Source organism: Botryllus schlosseri, chromosome 1 (assembly GCF_051294905.1).
Source record: "Botryllus schlosseri isolate E-star chromosome 1, Bs_hap1, whole genome shotgun sequence".
Classification (NCBI taxonomy): domain Eukaryota; kingdom Metazoa; phylum Chordata; class Ascidiacea; order Stolidobranchia; family Styelidae; genus Botryllus; species Botryllus schlosseri.
In genome coordinates, this window is record NC_137236.1 from 36,242,690 (window position 1) to 36,264,344 (window position 21,655).

The following is a 21,655-nucleotide window of genomic DNA, read 5'->3' on the forward strand; positions in this document are numbered from 1 at the left end:
CTGGATGAAATAAACCATTGTACCAGGGTAATAGAAGATGTTATAAAACATTCTTCTATTTGTAGAGTAACGGTGTGCTTTTCCGACTACACCCAGATCGATATACTTTATGATGAGCTGGGTCTGCCGACTTGTAGCACGGCCCACTTCTAGGCTTTTTAAGACACCGCTTACGCCGTTCAGACGGTGTGGTTTAGTAAGTTCTTTATTTCTTCGATTGGAATATACGGGTTTGTTTGATTGGGAGCAATACACTCTATTTCGGAGAAATCACATAGAGTTTTTGGAATTTTGTTTCAAGTTTCATTTATCCCTTTCACCTTTCTATACACCGCAAATATCAAATATACTTTGCGACCTAACTTTGGTACGCATCCCTCAGATTCAGAACATCGGTGTATAGACCGCTAGCGTAGGGTTACCATACGTCCTTCTTTAGGACGATTTGTACTTCTTATTCGGGTTTGTTTAAAATGTCCTCCAAGGATGCGTAAATGTACTCCTTTTTGAGATCTTATCCTCTTTTTTGAGAATTTTGATCAAATTTACTGTCAAATTGGACTGAGATACCGTGAATCAGCACCGAAGTAAAGCTCCGGCGCGTATTTCGGGAGCTGAGCCGGAAAGTTGACGTATTTTCTAGTCAACCACCTGACAATGTGACAGAAAAACTGTATTTTGGGCGCCGGACGGGGGGAAAGGTGACCTTTTTATTATTCCATTACCATTTTTCAAGATTTTTCTCCGATATTCTGAGTTTGAAAATCTTAAAAAAAGTGTCCTCCTTTCCCGATTCCAAAATATGGTAACCCTATGCCATCGGAGACTGGTAAAGTAGTCAGCGTTGCTACTCAAGTAGAAGTAACACCGATAATACCGATTTCATTACATATAAAATTTGCTATTTTCAAGACATGTAGAAACTACCATAAGTGGAAGTAGAAAACGGAGGTTCGGAGAACTAATCAAGTAATTAGCTCGAAAATGTAGATTTGGTCGAGGGGTTGAATACCATACCGAGGGGTTACTACTTTCGAATTTGCGACATATTCTATATATTCACGACTGATGATGAAAACCTATCCAAAAACTATTTTCCACTTTTCAAAGTCCAAGGTGTAAAAATTCCAAGTAAATATTAATGTAGTCTAAAAACTAACAAGCTATAGACGGTAGTACTCCATAAAAGGAAGAATTACTTCGTTACTGACCAGTGACCACCTCTGATCATCGTTGAATCGACTAAAAGAGACTGTTTCCTCAACACTTCATCCTGAAGTATATAAGATAGCTGCTCATTTCACTGTACGTTTCCCATTGTGCTGGATGCCTTAGTTTCATTGTTGACTATGTTTATCGCGGCAATCGCTGAAATCGACTACAATCGGTCGAATATTATTTCAATTCCATACCCGCCGCGACCGCAGAGTGGCTCGTAGCCCGAAATTGCGACGGAGCGTAGCCAAACGAAAGGCATGCGGGTGCGGACGGTCGACTTGAAATGTCTTTCAGCAGTTTAAAGGTAACCGATACCTTTGTGCTTTTTTAAGGTCGACCGCAGCGAATGGGTTTGGTAATTACAAGTGCATGACTGCATTGAGGATGTCCGAGTCTATCATTACCTACTTGGGGGAGCTCCATTAGATAGAGTTGGGCTTGCATTAGCTAAGAGGCTCATCTCTCAAACTTAGGGATTTCGCACTATAACCTGATATTTGAGTAGTATCTTTCCGTGCCGCATTACAGCAGATTTTGACGGGCTTTAAGAAACAATTAGCGGTGATTTTGAGGTACAGAATCGACACGACAAGCGAAAGGCGAGCTACCGAGGTAGGCTGCAGCTGGAGCATCATTCGGACGACGCTGTACTTCGAGCCATTGTTACGTGTGTGTCGGCACAAACGAGTCTGTGTTTGTCGTCCGAAATAGCGTCCGGGCTGCGCGCTTCGTAGTGTATAGGCCTAAGCTGCTTCGACGTTTGGGCTACCAGTGTATTGATATAGTGCTGTGTTAAGTATCAGTAATTTTGATTTGGACCGAATTTGTACAAGTGTGTAGTGCCATAGTGTACTGTACGGATTAATGTTGAATGCAGCCAGCCATGTTGGTTTCAAAGCCATCAGTTTAGTTTAGGCTGTGGTTTTCGAGGATTTTATGTCAAAGTTGTAACATACCTCAATCACCGTACAGAAATATAACCTCTGCATATGCTTCGAGAGTCGTAGATTTTTATTCCAATGCATTCTTGTAATATATAAACGAGTCGACCGTTCATCAATCACTGATAAATCTGAGCCCACCTGATAGTCCACCCACAGATATTGGGAATACCCCAAGCATAGTCAGCAGACAGGCCCAAATATCGATACCGCCTGATGCCAGTTTCAGAACTGGGTCAGGAAGTGAGCGGCACACAATTATTTTAGTTATGACGCAACTGATTGCATTATTACGAGCCAGATTTCCTGAGACCACAAAGGTCGTTTTGTCGCAGCGCGATAACCGGAGGAATAAACACCGTTTATGATTCGGTATTAAACTTTTCATGGAGTTTGGGCTATTTATCTTCCACGACGGCTTCCTTCTTGTCAAAATTGACGCCCTAATTTTCGCAAAAGTGACAATTCTTATCGAAAAGCAAATTCGGATATTTCGCCATTCGCTCGCGTGGAAATGGCGGACATTTTAAATAAGCGCCGGGCTGTAAATCACGCTGTCGCCGGATTTTATACCGTTTGATTACGCGTGCCGACAAATATTCCACCGGCCTGTGATATTTACTAAAGATAGCTACTAATTATACATCCCGCAAATGTTAAGACTTTTTTGCGACATGACGGTTCATCTCTTCCGCTAATAATAATGATCGTATTTATAGTCGTACTTGACCAAACGGTTAAAACTTTAATTTTGCTTTCGCGTGGCGCCCAAGTACAAACATACAGGCGCCAGTTACACGTGCGTTCTTATCGAGAAAGACATCTGTCTGTTCTGATGAATTTATGAAATGAAGCTACAGTTTCGATTAAATAATTGGTACAGGAATTTCGTGAATTAAAGGAAAGTATCTACGAAACTTGGAATGGCCACAAAATTTGTCTTGATACGGAGTCGGCTGTCGCTTTGTGGACAAGGCCACAAAAGTGCCCGTTCGAGTGTTCCTAGTTCCAATTTGAAGACCAAAATTTCTGTGGCACGACTTCAAAGTTGAATTAGAGACAATTTTGGTCGGTATCGAACCCAAATCACCTTGATAAAACTCAAACTCGCACTGTGGTGGTAACTGGACCGCGAACTTCGTAATTCCATTGACTCGCGCGGTCTGGATAGATCCCGTTGTCAGCTGCGGTCGGGTCGCTTTACTGTAGGCTTTTATTAGATTGATTCCAATCTCGACGTCAGAAATCAGGCTACCTTTGACTTAGTACTAATAATTAGGGTTGGGCAAAATCGGGTACCCGAGGAATGTAATGGTAAATTGAGTATAAGGGTTTCCATTCTAGACAAGTATCCAAATATCCCTCAATATTACGCCATCACAGTATGAACAATAGGCAAAGTTCAAATATGAATATTTGAGGTGTCCCAAGACAAAAAAAATATGTCAGTAATACACCACATTAAAGATAACTCGGTAATTTTTGATATCTTCCCACCTATTTTATTGCTCTTAATGTCAATGCTGCGTCATGCATATGTTGATTTGTTTGTATGCATTGTACTATATGTTTTCGATGCTGTTGTATAACCTATCGACGATTCAAAGCTTCCGTGGTAGAAATAAATTACAGGCACTATAATAGTCCTGGATTAATGCCTCCTGGTCGTAAGGGCAGTGTGCAAGGGGCGTATAATCTCGGTACCCGATATAGTCACTACTCGACTCAAATCATTACATTTTAAACTCGATTCGGGATCGAGTACTCTATCGTCTTGCCCAGTGCCGCCCACAATGCGGTGTTCATTTGGACTCTTTTCCAAATACAATATATATCACTGCGTTGGATACCGCGCAAAAATGATAGTATCGGAAAAGGAAAATGATGCAATTAGCCTCCAAATGTTTCAAGTGGTATTGGCATGGACATGAATGTGGAGACTTTAGCATGCAACAGTTGCGGGTGCGAGCTAATGTTCGGGTTGGGTTGGGTTAGAGTCAGCGTTGGGGTTATGGTTACGTTCAGGGCTAGTGTTGTGTTAGGTTATAAAGTCGCATGCTCAACTGTCGTCTTTTTTGTGTCACATGCTCAAATGTCAGTCAACCCTTTCATGTACATATAGTTGAGATATCACAGTGAAGAGGTTCGCCATGTGCCGAATTCCAACAACTTTATCGTACACCCGACACTCATATTCCACGGGGTTGCGCAAAAAAAATGCAATGCAATGTGGTGTCGAACCTATGTCGAGAATTCCAAAACCAAAGGCCTGGCTCTCGCCTTAGGCCTCCCCTGTTATCTGAATTAAGTTGCTGTTTGTAAGAAATTTCGATAGTGACGAAGATATTCCACAAATCCAAGGGCTTACCAAAGACCTCGTTGCTGGTAAATGCCCAACAATGTTGGAGAGAGGGATCGCTTTGCGATTGGACCGAGCACGCGTTGTCATCTGAAATCAGAATATAAAAAAATGAAATCCCATGGTTTCTGCTGCAAATTGAAAATAAGGCTAAGCATCTTCATTGCATTCCGGTATCCCCGCGTGAAAATGGTACTGAGAGACAGGGAAAACAAGAAAAGGCATCCCTCTATCAAGTACTGCGAAATAGTATTTTATAGACTATCCAATAGCCGTTGAGCTTGTCCACAGTCAAGTCAAGACATGAACAGATTCTATTGAATAAATACCAGTCATCGCCCATGATTACCGGACAACGATCTGATATATCGAGCTCGTCTGCCGACACACGCCATTTCGTTTCCAACGCTGGTACATTTTATGTAATCCGTGCGCATGGCGCTAATTTTCATGCTCTAGCCAGGCCAATGTTAATATTTGATTGATTGATTGAATGATTGTTTTTTTTTCGATTCTCTATAGTTGCCGATGATTACCCCTGGATATATTATGGGTGTAGCTTAATATGAATACATCATTCAAATGCATATTGAAGTTCTGTACCTAATAAAGCTCTTCTAATGTTCTCTATCGAAATCTTGGGGTGTTTTGAATTGAGTAAATTATTATTAAAATCGAACTGGTCAGTGAGGAAGCAATGTCATCGGGTTCCGGACCGTCTGCCTCTCCACAGCGTGCACCTTGTCGAATCAAATCTACACAAAGCTCGCCCGGGTGCCGTAAAAGAGACCTGGTGCCGCAACTCCGGCGAGTTATTGATCAACGTTCCTGCGTTCCGACGGACGCAGCGCCCAAATCACGCAAATCGGCACGATTGGCGGGCGCTATCTTTTTGAATGGCTCACGCGCGCTCTCGCCCGCGGAAGGAGAGTTCAAACATTAAAAATAGTTTGTCTATTTGCGAATGATACCACGCCGTTACAATCGCAACATGTCGCGACCCCTCACACGCTGCCAACCTTCGAATCGGCACGGGTAATGGCGCCGCTAATTGCTGCGCTCTTGAGATGAAAGTGTTTGCAGATAGCGTGTTCACAATAAGGTTTACGAAGCCGTAAAAGACCGCTAGGGTGTGAGCGCTTTTTGAGAAGTATCGGATGTAATGCAAACTCGTTATGCACTTACGGAACAGTGACATCACGACATGATGGCATTGTCAACGAATGGGATTATCCCGGATTATGAATGAACTCAAAATATACTAGGAACGAAAATGGTGAGACTGTCATAAATGAAGACCGGCGATAGTTGGCGTCACATGTAACACGAACGTTCCGAGAGAAGTAGTATCGGCGAAAAGAAATTGGTAGCTCCCAGTGTTGAACAACTAGAAAATCTTCCCATTTTCCGAATTCGATTAGAGTTATTTCAAAGTTAAATTAGATTTGGAATTATAGAGTTAGAAAAACCTTGGATATCAAACTAGATCCGGTATTAGAGAGAAATACAGCAAAAATTAAGTTCAGATCGTAACAAATCGGAGCTCACTCTTATACGTATGAGAACGGTAAATATCTGTACGCCAGGGATGACTCGATTCGCACCAGACAGTTCTTCTGTAGCATTTTCAAGAAAACCAGGATTCGATTGGAGTTGAAATTAGAGCGTTGAAATATTTCACAATTAGATTAGAATTGAATGTCAGGTATTTCGTTTTAATTAGTATAGTCGTCCAATTCTGGTGGCGTTTGCCATTTAAAGACTGAATTATGTTACGTTTATATGTGATCTTGCAGTATCAGCTGCGCCATATTTTAGATTTATGAATTCGTCGATATCCAGTATTTAGGGTCAGAGAAATTTTAGAGTTTATACTATTCCGAGACTGAATAGCTATCACTCTTTTGTGTAATGTTTCAATTTTGGCGCACCGTATTTGAGATCCAAAATTTATTGACAGCAAAGCCAAAAATTGTGAGGGTCCGAAAATTTTGAAAGCCTCAACTATTGCTAGAACGAATAATTACCACATTTTTGTGTTATGTTGCAATTTTAGCAACGCCTTGATTGAGATTCAGAATTTCTCGATAGCAAAGTGAAAATTAATAAGATTCAGAAAATTTTGGAAACACTGACTAATTAACTCTTTTTTTGTGCTATGATATAATTTCTGCAACTGCGTATTGGAGAATCAAAATTTAATGTTAGTGGAGTCTAAAATAGTAAGTGCCAGCTAATTTCGGAGGCTGTATTTTATCAAGAATGAATGAATATTCTAAACATATACCAATGCCGTATATGTGATTCCAAAATTCTTTTCATCGAACTGGAAATAGGTTGCACTGCGCCTTACATGAATTGTTTTCTGTTGCATATTACAGTTTGTTTTGCCATTCCCTAATCTACCATGTATAGGATTGTTTGTAAACCGGAACAGCGTGAAGGTGAATATCATTCAGCGCTGCAATGTTGCTGCGCACTTACAAAAGGACTTATTCGACGCTGTAGCCCGGCGTTTTATCGGAGATTTCGTCCCTGGGAAAGATGCGGATATCGGCGAAGTGCCGGGATGAAATCCACACTATTCTGTATCAAAATCTTCAAACTTTTGACGCTATTAAGCGTAGCGAATGTAACGTATGCTGCAAGGTCAAGTTTAGGACAACTCGTGGTCGGTAAGTAAAGACTCCTGATAAGTTAGGTAGTGGTGAGACCTTTAGTACTGCGGGTGGTACTACCTTCAACATGATCATTGGTCGAGTTGTAGTTTATGCCGAACTAAATGGCGCGAATGCGCCACATAAACTTGAGGCATTCGTGCGATTCAATTTCAAACTTCAATGATGACTTTTGTGACACGGTGACGAGTCTTGACGTGTTTACTTTGCTGCAAATTTAGATGACATTACTCTTGTCCGTCCATCGCCAGAATAAGTGTCTATGGCATGCATGAGGGTATCGGTCCGTGTGTCAGAGAAAACTTTCTCTTGCCAACGAAATGGATTTATAATTTAACCGGAATTATGGTCAGTAAATAAGTAATTTTATAATATTCGAAGTACTTTGCTTTCTTCAACCACTTATTCATGGGACCACGATCTTGGTCTATTTCCAATTAACAGTATTCAGTTTTTAGGAAAAAGTACACCTAGAATACATTGCCTTTTTTAAGTAGGCCTGCATGGAAACTGCTAGTTCCCTTATACTTGGGTACAATGTTACCGCGTTACTTCTATTTCTACTGAACTACCAACGATAACTATTTTGACCATTTAGGAATTTTAACTTCTAGCCTGGTATGTTTCAGCTAAGCTCAACTGGGCCGATAGAAAGGTATACCGAAACACAAAAAACTTTCAAACACGCATGTCCCGACTTTGCACATGAATATATTTTCGACACAATTTTCAGGAACGCGAAATAATATTGGGTATTTAACGAAAAGGGGGTGGTAATTTTTTTTAAAAAGGAGAATGCTTCAGAAAAATGATGTTTCAAGTTCTAACCAGTCACCGTCACCGTCTCTAATTTTCCATTAGGTGATTGACCTTATTAACTACTAGAACATCCAATATATTCATGTCTGTCTCGCTAATCAAAAACGTTGCACATTCCTTCATTATGCTATAGTTATTTTTAAAATTTATAAAATAGGGTTTGTCCGATATTTCGTCAATGGTAGTGATAATGTTAGCGTCCTCTACGCGAAACTCTCGAAACGGGACACAATACCCGCGCAGGAAGGATAAATAGCAAACTATTTAAGAATTTGTTCACGAAAGCACAAATATTATCGCAGGAATATTGACAAACAGAAGAGTTTAAACAAGTTTAATTCGTCATCAGAGAACGCCCTGTTCAAATATTGATTCGGGTTTTACAAATGTCCAATTTACTGTTTGCATGCGGGACTGGCAAATTGCGGAAACCGAAAGGCCGTGTGACTATTGCGTGGCCTGGGATCGTGGTCTGGATACTCGTGATTATCAACGCCACCACAGATCTGATAGATACTTCGAAGGCCTTGGAAAATAACGGCTTGCCTTTGTAATCATAACTTATAGTAATAATGTTCAAAGCACCGTCTTGAGCGTCATATGTTATTGGGCGTTTCAACTGAAGGAAGCATATAAATACTCTACACATCATCCTGTATGGATTCCAAGCGTTATGTCGTGATGAATAAAATGTCAAGATCGAATGGTGATGTGCACAGAAAAGTCAAAGTGGTCAATATTGCTACTCTATTACGAGTTGAAGTGGCGATATTCAATATGTGTCAGAGCTACTTCAAGTAGAAGTTGAATTCCGGGGAATATGTTCCGTTACCAGGATACAGGGGTCATTTCACGCGGTTTTTACCACAATTTCACTCGTAACAGCGTTACCAAATCACCGCAAAATGTCCTTTACTTTCAGACTCCTAATTGGAAATCATAACTTTGTTTGTTTGATAGTCATTGTGTTTCGACTTCATTGGGCATTTTACACTAGGCCGATATTATTTATTTTTACCAACTTGTAGCGCGGCCTACTTCTAGGCTTTTTGAACACGCCGCTTACGCGGATCACGTGACGAGCAGGAGACTAGATAGATATAAGTAGTTTTGCATAGAAACTGTTTAGGTATAAATAGTCTTGAGAGTGCAAGTCGGCAAACATACTCGAGTACTCCGAAGAAGTAGAAGTACTCCGTTACTGATCACCTGCGCATGAATACATTCGCGGAATATTTTCCCGTCCCGAATCCATTGCGATTATACGATAATACCTTTTCGTACTATAAATGATTGCAAAATGTTTCACTTACAAGTGAGACATAGCCAATAAGTACTACAATGCCTAATGTTAGATCATGCTTATCGTTAAATTCATATTATAAGTGACTTGAACTGTCGTTAGAAACTGCCCAAACTGTTACAGCCCTTTCATAACCCGAATTTGAAAAGTCACACAACTACTTAGGGCCATAATATTGATTCTATTTACTCAGGCGAAGATACTAACTGTGAGAACGAAGGGGAGATCGTTCGAGTCGATTTTTTGACGGACAACTCTTGCTTCAAATGTATTTGCAAGGTAAGAAAATATGAATGGACGGTTGGACAGGAGTCAATTTACAATGCCTCACGGCTTTAGAAATCCGAGTCATACCTATCGCCTTCACGCACACTAGCCGTTACTATGGCATGGCGGTATAGAAATCCTGTACTCGAAACCGTTGAAATTGTCAAATACCGCCGTATTTTGGGTCGTATCCGCAACCTCGCTTCTTTGATTTGACCTGCAAGTCCGAGTCCCGTTTTCACTCAAAGTACTTTGCTCGGGTGCTTCCGTTGAACTCTACTAGACCACGAGTCGTGCTTGCTAGTTCAATTGGAAGTAGGAAATTTAGAGTCGGTGACTTGATGATAGCCCTACTTTTACGAAAAAAAACTAAAAGTCAAGTGAATAGTAGTGAATTTTATGAAGGACTTATGAGTTCAAGAGATATAAGGATACCTTTCCTCTGAGACTATTTTAATTCACGCTGTACTCTGGGTTTGTGTCCCGACTCCCACCTTTAATCAGATCCAATCGGTATGCTGTGAGTTCTCTACTAATGTACATTTCACGTACTTCACAGAGGCGTATGGGCTATCAATAATACAAGATGTACCTGTGATGGTGGCCAGTAAATCTAGCAACAAATCGACACGGAAGTACTAGTAAAGTGATTTTTCTCCCTAATTTTCGATAAGTCATGTGATGGTGCCTGTTTAGTGTACAATGTACAGTCACGTGCAAATGGAGTCAGTAACGACGTACTTCTATTCTGTTCGAGCTATGAGCACTCAACTAAGTGTTACCAACTTGCAATGATTAAACCAGGCCTACAATACTTATATTTGTACGATGTACATACTAGAAACTCGCCACTTCTACGTGTAATTGAGTAGAAATATACGATTTCTACTAGAGTATCAAAGATGAGTACTTTTATCACCTATGGTTTGATGTGACAATCTATTTCAAGATAGTACCGGTAGAGGAAAGTTATTTTAAGAGCGAAACTTCGAATTCCCAGGCTACCAGTACTATCTCTGGCTATATTGTCTTCAACCGCTCATGGCCTCGTCTCGGCTTCCATTATAGATATCCAGTTTATTTGCCCTGCTGAGCTTAATGTTTACGTAGCTTTTGATAGATATCCTCCTGAAATCACACCTGCTGCCTCATTAGCACGTTTTAAACGCAACGCTCGAGTAAACACCATTGTTACCGCACATTATCAATAGACTCTGTCGGCACGTTCCTATGGCGTACGCTTGACCGGCTGTGATTACTACGTCATCGGTCGTGACATTGTGATTGACTGAATCTGGCAGTTCAAGCAAATGTAGAAAGCTACCGTGTTTACTCGGTACGCAGTTAGTACTGCGTCTAAGCGTCAACACTATGGGTGTGAAAATGACTATTTGAGCGGTGCTAGAAGGATTTGTCAAAAAGGCGCTTTCAATACCATTTTTGTTAAGCATATATTTGCCGAAACTCCTAACTTGTATTGTAGCACTTGAAAATGTCAATTTGTTCCGCCCGGCGACTTCATTTCACGATAATGCGTGAGCAGTTGACCGCATCAGACAACAGGTGATGGATTGACCGTATCTAGAAGTGATCAGCTGGCATCTATCAAAAGATATAAGCATACAATTGAATATTATATTTAAATTGAAGTAAACCCTAATATTTTCAGCTGACACTCGTCAGGGGTAATCGTCAGGAAGTAGTTGATAAACCAAAATAGCTTTTTACATGACCAATCATACACAGAAAGTTATTTTATATTCTCTCCTATAGTTGCTGACGATTACCCCTGATGACTAATGAGTATCAGTCGAACATATTCGGGTTTATTTCAATATGAATATATTGGTCAATTGTATTATGAGGTTTTGTACCTCCAATAGTCCCTTCAGGGCTATGAGCATATGCCCATTCGCGCATTTGGTCCACCTTTTGGTACGGGCGTTCAAAATATTGCGGTTATGTAAACATGTATTGACATAAGCGCTTAGTACCATAACACCAATATTTATGCATACGTGTTCAAGTAAGAATTTATCAAAAACATCAGCGCATTCCATGACTTCCGATCGCCCGGCGTAAACAACAATAGGGGATGTTATCGATAAAGACTCGAGTAACTATATAGCTCTAATCCTATTTTGCAGATGGGCTGTACGTTATCGGTCTATGCAATTGTCTTTGAGTAGTTACTTAGATAATTATGACTTTTCAAGAGAAAACTAAGTGGTGGTTTCTTTGTTGAGTTAATGGTCGGTAATTTAGCCTAATGTCTTTGCTCGATTGGGCGTACCATCATTAGCGTAAGTTAGTGGTTTCAGAAAGCCTCTAACCGCGCTTAATTCGATTTGGATATTTGCTTCGCTTCTTCAAAATCCATTGAAGTGGTGATTTGATTAATAAGGCTGTTTGCCGACCAGTATATCAAGGCACTGCACCACTACTCATTGACTAGACTACAATTTCTATATCATTGGTCATGTGATGTGATATGCGAATAAATGAGAACGTAAAATAAAATACGTCGCATGATTAATACTACAACTTCCACAGAATGATGAAAAAAAGAAATGCCTAAAATTACATTGATTGTTATCTATTTCGTCAATGATATCGGCTATATATACTGAATAATACCAAGCAGTGTGACTGCACAACTATACACTCTTAGTGAAGAAAGTGTGCATTCACACCCGTGCACCACCCCTGACATACGAGTGTGAATATACACCATTATTGCACGAAACCAGCAACTACTTCACACTTACACCACGGTATATATGGAACAAAACATTTTAATCTAAATGATGCTTGCGCATAGGGACGTAGAGAGGTATGCACGTATGCACGTAGAGTTTATAACCGCGAAATAATTCTTAGATATAGACTCTGTTTTCTTGTAACACCTATTGGGTGAGAATATACACAATTTTCGGTAAAAGTGTACGGATAAGTTGCTTCTTTCTGAAAAGTGTCACAAACATGGTCCTGTCCATGAAGTTCATATAGTTCAACAATCTAAAGTCCAACTCAACATGGCTTCCTAATTGAGCGCTGAAAATCACGTACTTACTTGTCTTATGACTAGGGCAAGTTTGCACAACTTTTGCAACTTTTTTACAGTTTGCGGCAGCTTCCTAAACACTCAAAAGTTATGTAGTATGGTGTTTTAAGCTGTTTGGAGGAATCTAACATCGCAACATTTTGCAACTTTTCTCCATTTTTTGATGCAACCTTCTGCAACTATTTTTCGATTTTTAATGAAACTATTTGCAGTTTTATTTTCGATCTTTCATGCAACCAACTTTTAACTGTAAATATTTGGCACTATATGTAAATAGATCGCTTGATTATTTCACTGTCGTTTAAATCTGAGGTCCTTTCTGATTTCTCGTAGACTACATTCAGGCTAGACCGATTTTCATTTGGTCGATGATTTCAGGCTATTGATTTTGTTGAAGGCGCTAACACTGAGTTTTGCTAGAGTGCCTTGAATATTGATCGTTTCGAGTATCTCATACCCTAATCATTTCAAGGAACTTGTCCATAAATGCAACTTTTAGTGCAAATTCTGTGACAAATAGATGCTTCATTTTACCGTAACTTTTGTGAAAAATAAGTGCAACTTTCCACTGATTTGATTGCAACAAAAACTTGCCCTACTTGTGATGTAATTTACATTGGGCGTTTTGGCATTATTATAGTAACAATTGAGGGCTAACGCTAGTTTATCATAAAATCCCACCATAAAATTTTCACTGTCGCATTTTTGCTATCCCAGGATTCTGCCCAGTCATAATTGTCCGGGAAACGCTACATTTCCAATACCCCTTCTTTTAAGACGGCCTCTTTAAAATACCGCGATACTTATTTCGAGTGTGCAAGATATAGTCAAGTTCCAGTCATTTGTAAGACCTCGGTTCACTTTCAAGTCGCCGGGCAGTTGAGCTAAAGCCCGATCTTAATGTGAACGCCACACTTTCGACTTGAGAGGTTTGCAATATGATACGTTACCTTATTCCTAAAACAATTTGTCTACGTACATTGGCCAACATGCATTTTGAATCCCTAATTAGCACATCTGGTATATTTATGTATCAAAGAACATGATTTTATTGACGGCAACGAAATCGTGACATGTAAAAAAAGTTCACAAACGATTATGCTTCGATTCAATATTATGGCTATCCAGATAGTATTGATGAGCACAAATGAGCGATATTTTAATAGAGTTTGTCTAGTATCATATTGGCGAAATCATTTTTGCAATGTTACGGGCTTATTACGTTAATAGCGAGTTGACGATCGTCCAATTTCATGATGAACCCGGGCGTACGGAATAAATACATATTCAAAATATGCTTGGCTGACTGTTTGTAGAGGGCTTTCCATTCTGAAAGTGAAGCATTCAAGTATACTTCATTAAATTATAACCGTGATGAGTTATGACTCTAATAAATGGGAACTGTACATTTTGTTGCGAAATGTAGTATCTTAATGGTCCATTATAGTTTCATTTTGGACGGCTGGGCAAACGCTTCAAAGAGCCATGACTGTAAACGGGGTTTCAATTGCTCGGATCAATTCATAGAATTACAGCCATGTTGAGCCATATATACATTTGATTTATTGAAGATTAAGGTAAGAGCCATCTATGTCAACAGATAGGCCTGTTCCACTAGCCTTTGTGTGCTATGTCATAGAAAGCTTTGCTCTGGATGCGATGTAAAAAGACTCATGACTGTATCCCATCTTTGGAATAGTGTAAGTAGATTACTGTGAGTGTTTGCTGGCGTATTTGAGTGGATAGCCGTTTCATGTGCGTAAAAATATTGTGTACTTTTGATGAACCGCTTGGGCGTTCGTGTTTTGATGCAATATTCTAAATTGGCGATTTGCGTGGAGCTTATATCCTATTATTTGTTACTAAACGACACAGTTTACAACATCGTAACTAGTAATTTAGCGATGGATCATTTTCCTCGCCAATTCGGTTATATGATTTGTACAGATATAATTCCGCGCATACGTCTGATTCATTGTAAACAAGTATTCACCAAAATACTCAAGGATTATCACCAAGTGGATGGCATGTTATTAATGGATATATTTATCTTATAGAATGCTCATGTATTGGTAACCATATGATTAAAAGCTATTATGACGAAATCAATTGATAATCTGTTGCTCATATATGCGGATGGATGAAAATATTGTTATCTCGCAAATAGGAAACCGGGACGTTTGGGCTGTTACGTCACGTTTTCGTGTTGTCCTGAAAAATAAGCGCGTGACTGTGTTATGAGTTGTTAGCTATATTTCAATAAATTTTCTGTTACTGTGATAATTACATACAGAGAGGTGTGGTTAATGCAGTGGTTCTAAAACTTTACTATAACCTGGCGAACTCTTGCGGTAATGTGTAAGTCTTTGGCGAACCCTAAACCTTTGGACTAGTCGCAACAATAACAATCTACAACATTATACACCATTACACCACAGTGTTGAAAGAACAAAACCCCGAACCAGATTGACGCGCAAATGAAAAAAATATTATAATGAATATGTACATCAAATCAGTATGATTTCTGCCGTATGAATCGGGTGTGTGTCAAGTCAAGGCTCCCAGCGACCAATGTTTCCTCCAAACTGCGCACGTGCGCAAATGCGCAGTGCTGACAAGGTCTCTGCGCACAGAAAATCGAAGCTGCGCACGGAAAATCCGAAGTGATGACCTTTTTTTAATCGTTACGCACTGTTGTCCAAGGGTCTGCGCAGTGAGTTCGCGAGTATGCGCAGACTCGTCAAAAATTACAGGGAACATTGCCAGCGACCCCTTGGTTAGTATATATCCACTCATCATCATCATCATCATCATCATCAGCTAATTTTTTCGAAAGAACTTGACTCCAATCACTTATTGTAATCTATTTATGTTCCTTGCAAATTTATTTCGAATCGCCGCCTGCCAAGACGATCGTGTTATGTAGATGCAGTCAAAAATAAAATTATTGAAAGTATGGACATGGATAAATTTTACATTACTGGAACATATAGGCTAGTATTCGCTAAACCATTAATAACCAACAAAAACACTATTACGTAAAAACGTAAGAGAGGCATGAAGGATTCAAGGTATATGCGTCGGATTCGTTCGTATTTGTAAATTGTTGCGCTACCATAGTATGTATTGGGGTTGTTTTGCGTATTTTGATCTTTGAACGTAGCTACCAAACTATTTTTTCACTAAAGACCTTACAAATCAGCTATAACTCGCCGCAGTCTTGAGCGGAGATTAACCTCCTAAATCCTACTGCGCGAAAGGGTTCAAATCCAGGGTTATCAGAGCAGTCAATCGGCAACCGATTGAAGGACTCATCGGACCTCCTCGCAATGTTGGTACGAACCGATACACCCCGGCAATTATTCTGTACTAATACGATACAATCGCATTAGGAACACGCTTGGCGCGGAATAAAGCCGTTGCTACGTACTAAGATGTGGTTTAGTCACCGAAAAAGTATGGCATGTCATTCTTCCGGTAGATTACATTGTGTTTGTTTCCACGCGGAAAAATAGCGGCTGTTAATGCTCAATTTGGTTCGCCCATTAGTCGTATCAAACCCTCTAGGTGTGCAAACTTAACCCAAAGCTTCGCAGAAACACTCACTCTTGGCGACTTTAAAATATAATTATTAGCCCGAATAAGGAGACCCAGTGAAAATGTAATTTTCGGCGGTAACGCCTGGGCGTTCGTGAAATGGGAAACTATCTCAAATTTCAACGACAGAATTAATAAAGCAGTCTGTTTACATATTGTTCGGACACGGTCGCGCTTGGCAGGGGTGGTTGAATTTTATGCTTGCAAGCCATTGTGTCGTAGATCACAGTGAGATGCAGCTAACCCATCATATAACACTTTGTTATGCAACTAAATGAGAATAGAACCATACTAGGACTAGTTTATAGGATGTTTTTAAATCACTCTTTTACATTTTTACGCAATATTTGATCAAAGTTGCAGTAATAATTGGTATGAAATATAGAGAAAAGTTGCAAAAACTTGCCCTACTTATTACAGTTTGGATAAGCGGTATTTTGGGATATTCTTTCATCAATTTCATGAGTTGTATAGTCATGACAACTGGACGAATGAGTCCCTGTATCATGGTAACTGGACATATTTGGAGTGTCAGTGGTTAATTTGCGTTAGTCCCGAAGATGCGTCTTCCAATTTTGAAAGTTGCCACCTCAAATTACCTGATAAAAGTGCGCGAACCATCAACCACATATATATCATGGTTGTAATGATTCGAGTCATTTTCTCAAATTACGGAATATGTTTCGACTCAACTTGAGTCAATCTGTACATCGACTCGACTTGTACTTGAGTCATTGCGCATGACTCGGACCAAGTCACACGACTCGAGACTCGGGCGGCCAAGACCATCTGTATTTTGTGTATTAGCACTGGTACTTGAAAATGAGACCAGTAACTGTTCAAATTCAGGGAAATTTTTCTATTGTGAATAATCAGAGTTGTAAAACCTGGGTTTAACAGGACGTTAACTCTAAAATCTACAGTTAACACAAGCTAGACCCCTAGACTAGACCCCTTGCTCGCTTACTCGGACTCGGACTTGACTCGGCGGCGCATTGAGAAAAACTCGACTTGACTCGAGTCAATCCTAAAAAAGTGAGATTTACTTGTGAGTCGGAACATTGTGACTTGGTCGCAACCCGGATATATACTTTTATAAACTATAATGGATTGAGTATTTTAATGTATCTATTTTCTACTGCGATGTAACGTGGATTTAACATGTTCTAGAAGTTCCAACTAGAAATTTACTTTACGTTACTTGTCTACCTGAGTATCAACGATGTCCACTTTGACCACCTTTAGAATGAAACCTTATTACGTCATTCTGTCGTTGTTTGAACGCCAGGAAACTCAAGAATGTCGCCTCTCGTTTGATCGCTTATATTTCCACGCGGAAAAATGGTTGTAAAAATACACAACGTCTGTCTTGTGAAGTCCGTTGTGACTATACGGCTAAGATATGTTTCAAAATGCGCAGTCTCGTAAAAGCCCGTTGGAGCAAGACGGTTAGTTTATGAAATGTTGTCAAATCCGCGGATTTGGTTCGGACGCGCGGCGCCAAATACGCGACGATATTTAGTCCGGATCAATCATTGCGTCTCTTGTCGCGACAATACGATAACAAACAAAGGCTGTAGTTTACGAGCGCGCAGCGATCCCCAAATTCGAACGGAAAATATTCCGTTCATGACTGAAATTCACGAAACGGATGACATTCCAAATTTTTAGGGGTTCCATTTTGCGTCAAGCCTGCCCCAAATTTATACGCTGCGGTTAGGTGTGGTGGCGAGGAGCACTTACACTATGGACTTTTTGGGTGATTGCAGGGACATGTTGAAACTATTTCAAGTTTAGAAGTATTCAAGTCAGCAGTTTGAAAAAGTAGATTTGGTCGAGGGTTTGCATGCCTTTCCAAGTTAATCGGAGGTCACTACTTTCGAAATTGCGTGTTACATCTACAAATAGGTATAATCTTAGATTCAATTTCCGAAAATACAGTCAGTTATGGTGGTATGGGGCAATTTCCCTCTAAGCTGCGCGCGTGCGCAATTGCGCAGTGCTGACACGGTCTCTGCGCCCAGAAAATCGAAGCTGTGCACAAGAAAGCGGAGGTGATGACCTTTTTTAGTCGTTACGCACTGTTGTCCAAGGGATCGCGCAGTGAGCTGGGGATTGCGCGCAGACTCATGAAAAATTAGAGGGAACATAGGTACGGGTGCTATTTCGCCCTTTTGATGTGACAATTTCACTCGCCACATTCCACTTTCCACCCACCACTTTGTACTTTAAAGGTCAACTGCATCTTAAAAATGACTTTGCCTTATATCGTACGTTATGTGGTTAGGAATATGAATAAAATAATAAAAATTGGAATTACATGATAGTTTTCAAGTAATTTAAATTATAAATCGAAAAGCTGAAAAACGGATATGAAATCATTCAGCTATGAAATGACGTCATGTGAGTGACACGGCTAAAGTCCTGGTATAGCTCAGTATGGTAAACAGATAGTTATTTTATTAGTGTTGGGATTGATTTTGATACTGGATTTGATTGTGAATATGGAAGGTATGAAGAAGATGAGGCACGAAGGTACATCTCGTGTCGCGTGTGGTTGCTCGAATACGCGATATTCGGTACCCAAAGTGTCTTTTCATCGCTGTCCAAACCCTATTGCTGGAGAGGATTATGAAGACTGTGAAAGTGATATCCAATCCCTGTCAACTGATGATAGCTTCCACCCAACAGAGTTAGATGGCGAGTCAGAGTGAGTACTTGAACAATGTAATCATATTTGTACCAAGTCTTCACCAAGATATTGATTTGCAGGCATTCAGATTCAGAGGAATGTCTGGAGAAATAGCAAGAATACCCAGTTTGTGATTGTGGACAGAAATAAGCTGGTGAGCATTTTTCAACATTGTCCAATGTGTCAATCAGAGTCGGACGTGCAAGAGTCTGGTTTAGGTAGCTCACTGAGAATCAAGCAAGACTGCACAAACTGCTCATACTTCAGATTTTGATTTACGGGTGGTGTGGATGCCGTTACATCCTTTAAAGATGAAATAGCCTACTTGACTGTATCAAAAAGAAACAAACTGCTCCATTCAGCATATATACATGATACATATAGGCCTAAATTTAAGTTACAATGAATAGCATCTTTGATTCTGTTGTTTACCATTATGACAATCCATTTTCAGATTCATTGGCATATGAAAGGATTTGCGATGTTCTCTACTCCACGCGAATGAAAATGACATACCCCATCTATCGCCGAATGGAAGCACTGCTGGAAGTGAATCATTCAATGCCCTCCTCAATCATTTCTGCCAAAGTTATATCACTACAACCATATTTCAGTCAAAAAGCCAGGTAGGTACCTTGTAGTGTCTCGGCTATTCAAAACAACCTATATCAGTTTTGGTATGATTACTAGCCTCATCAATTATGCATTTTTTGTAGGATGCAGTTGGCAATCCTGCATTTCAATGAAAATTGCTCGAAAACTCAGAAAATGCCGAAAGAAAGAGCACCGCGGTCAAATACCCGAAGTACAAAAATGGGAAATGTACGGTCCACAAGAAGATACTTGAAAATTCAACATTTGGTAACTGCATGCCGTCGATCTGACTGCATCATAAGATTTCGTCATATTGTTATGCCTGTTCTAGATTACTGCAATGAGCTTGTCGAAGAAGTTCAAGCACTCATCAGAACTGGACCAGAAACTGATGTTGAGTTGAGCGATTGTGCTGAGACCGTTCTACCTCCTCTGACCAGCAGCATAATCAAAATTAGCAGAGGGGAAGCTATTGCCCGACCGACATAAAACTCGATATGCTTTTCTGCCTGACACAGTAGTTATTTTGGTCCATGAGATATATGCGTTTATTATTTGGAATACAACTGTACATTCATAATGTGGCGTTACTGAAATGGAATCCTTTATAAGAATTTGATGTAAATTTTGTTCGGACAGCAGTAACAACGCATGCAGGCAGGATTTTCCGCTGCTTTTTGCCACAGAATCCCCATACCCAGCGAACACAATTTCTGGGTTGCCGGTGAACCCAGACCTTGGTGAACCCAGCCTTACAAACTCGGACCTCGGTGAACTCGGCCCTCGGGAAATTTTGTATTAAAGCTGGGAGCTGGGATATTAGGGTTGGCGGAGGTAGGATATTAGGGTTGGTGGAGGTGGGATAGGGTTGGTGGAGGTGGGATATTAGGGTTGCCGGAGGTGGGATATTAGGGTTGGGGGAGGGGGGATATTAGGGTTGCCGGAGGTGGGATATTATGGTTTGGGGAGGGGGATATTAGGGTTGCCGGAGGTGGGATATTAGGGTTGCCGGAGGTGGGATATTAGGCTTGCCGGAGGTGGGATATTAGGGTTGGGGGAGGGGGGATATTAGGGTTGCCGGAGGTGGGATATTAGGGTTGGGGGAGGGGGGATATTAGGGTTGCCGGAGGTGGGATATTATGGTTGGGGGAGGGGGATATTAGGGTTGCCGGAGGTGGGATATTAGGGTTGCCGGAGGTGGGATATTAGGCTTGCCGGAGGTGGGATATTAGGGTTGGGGGAGGGGGGATATTAGGGTTGGTGGAGGTGGGATATTAGGGTTGGTGGAGGTGGGATATTAGGGTTGGCGGAGGTGGGATATTAGGGTTGGGGGAGGGGGATATTAGGGTTGCCGGAGGTGGGATATTAGGGTTGCCAGAGGTGGGATATTAGGGTTGCCGGAGGTGGGATATTAGGGTTGTCGGGGGTGGGATATTAGGGTTGGGGGAGGGGATATTAGGGTTGACGGTGAATACAAAATTTCCCGAGGGCGGAATTCACCGAGGGCCGGGTTCACCGAGGTCCGAGTTCACCGAGGTCTGATCGATATGTAAACATTGCGTTCTTTCCCACGCCTGGCGCATGCACAATCCGTGATCACGTGATCTGATCACGCTGTGACTGCGTGATCTACGCATGCCCTGACCTCCTTACAAGATTGACAAATCACTTGATAATACCATTATTAGTTTAATAATTTATAATAATACTTGTTAATACACTTAATTACAAAAGTTCCCGAGGGCCGAGTTTGTAAGGCTGGGTTCACCGAGGGCTGGGTTCACTGGTAATCCAATTTCTGTAGGCAGTATGTTTCAACTTCCTGAAAAGTGAAAACAAGTGTATTAATGCGAGAAAAGTATTTGACGACCGAATCAGAGACTCATCCTATTCATGCATTGAACTCGATGTTATTATTCTGCGGCCATATTCCTGTTGATAACCATAGTAGGACATCTGCAATACGTCAACGTCCAGACACACTAAATTACATCCTGGCAATTCTGTGGCATACTTTAATTCTGTCAGTAACTCTCGGAACCTCCTTACAGCAAAAACTTATCAAGATAGACTTGTAAGATACACGACTGAAACGAGCTATTACACTACAGACTATATATACA

At 40.6% G+C, this 21,655-nt stretch overlaps 2 protein-coding genes across 5 annotated transcripts in view; both read left to right on the forward strand.

The window, feature by feature from the left end:
• Positions 1-744: 744 nt before the first annotated feature.
• The window catches only part of LOC145448468 (BMP-binding endothelial regulator protein-like), a 40,918-nt gene continuing 20,007 nt past the window's right edge, over positions 745-21,655 (forward strand). Inside the window, exons 1-2 of one of the 2 annotated variants that reach the window (XM_080326858.1) lie at positions 745-7,193; positions 9,512-9,597. In XM_080326858.1, the coding sequence (XP_080182984.1) occupies positions 6,926-7,193; positions 9,512-9,597 (354 nt within the window). In that variant the 5' untranslated portion in view covers positions 745-6,925. The remainder of the gene's footprint in view (positions 7,194-9,511; positions 9,598-21,655) is intronic. The other variant, XM_080326852.1, reaches the window with a different exon arrangement.
• On the forward strand, positions 18,506-20,112 carry LOC145448498 (uncharacterized). 3 transcript variants are annotated; one of them, XR_013917940.1, is made up of 5 exons: positions 18,507-18,956; positions 19,019-19,092; positions 19,393-19,564; positions 19,655-19,799; positions 19,864-20,112. XR_013917940.1 is itself a non-coding variant. In XM_080326896.1 (3 exons), the coding sequence occupies exons 1-3, from the start codon at positions 19,341-19,343 to the stop codon at positions 19,933-19,935; spliced, it is 441 nt and encodes a 146-aa protein (XP_080183022.1). In that variant the 5' UTR covers positions 18,506-19,340; the 3' UTR covers positions 19,936-20,112. The 3 variants fall into 3 exon arrangements, 1 of the variants encoding a protein (XP_080183022.1); XR_013917939.1 differs by having other exon boundaries at positions 19,019-19,564; XM_080326896.1 differs by having other exon boundaries at positions 18,506-19,564.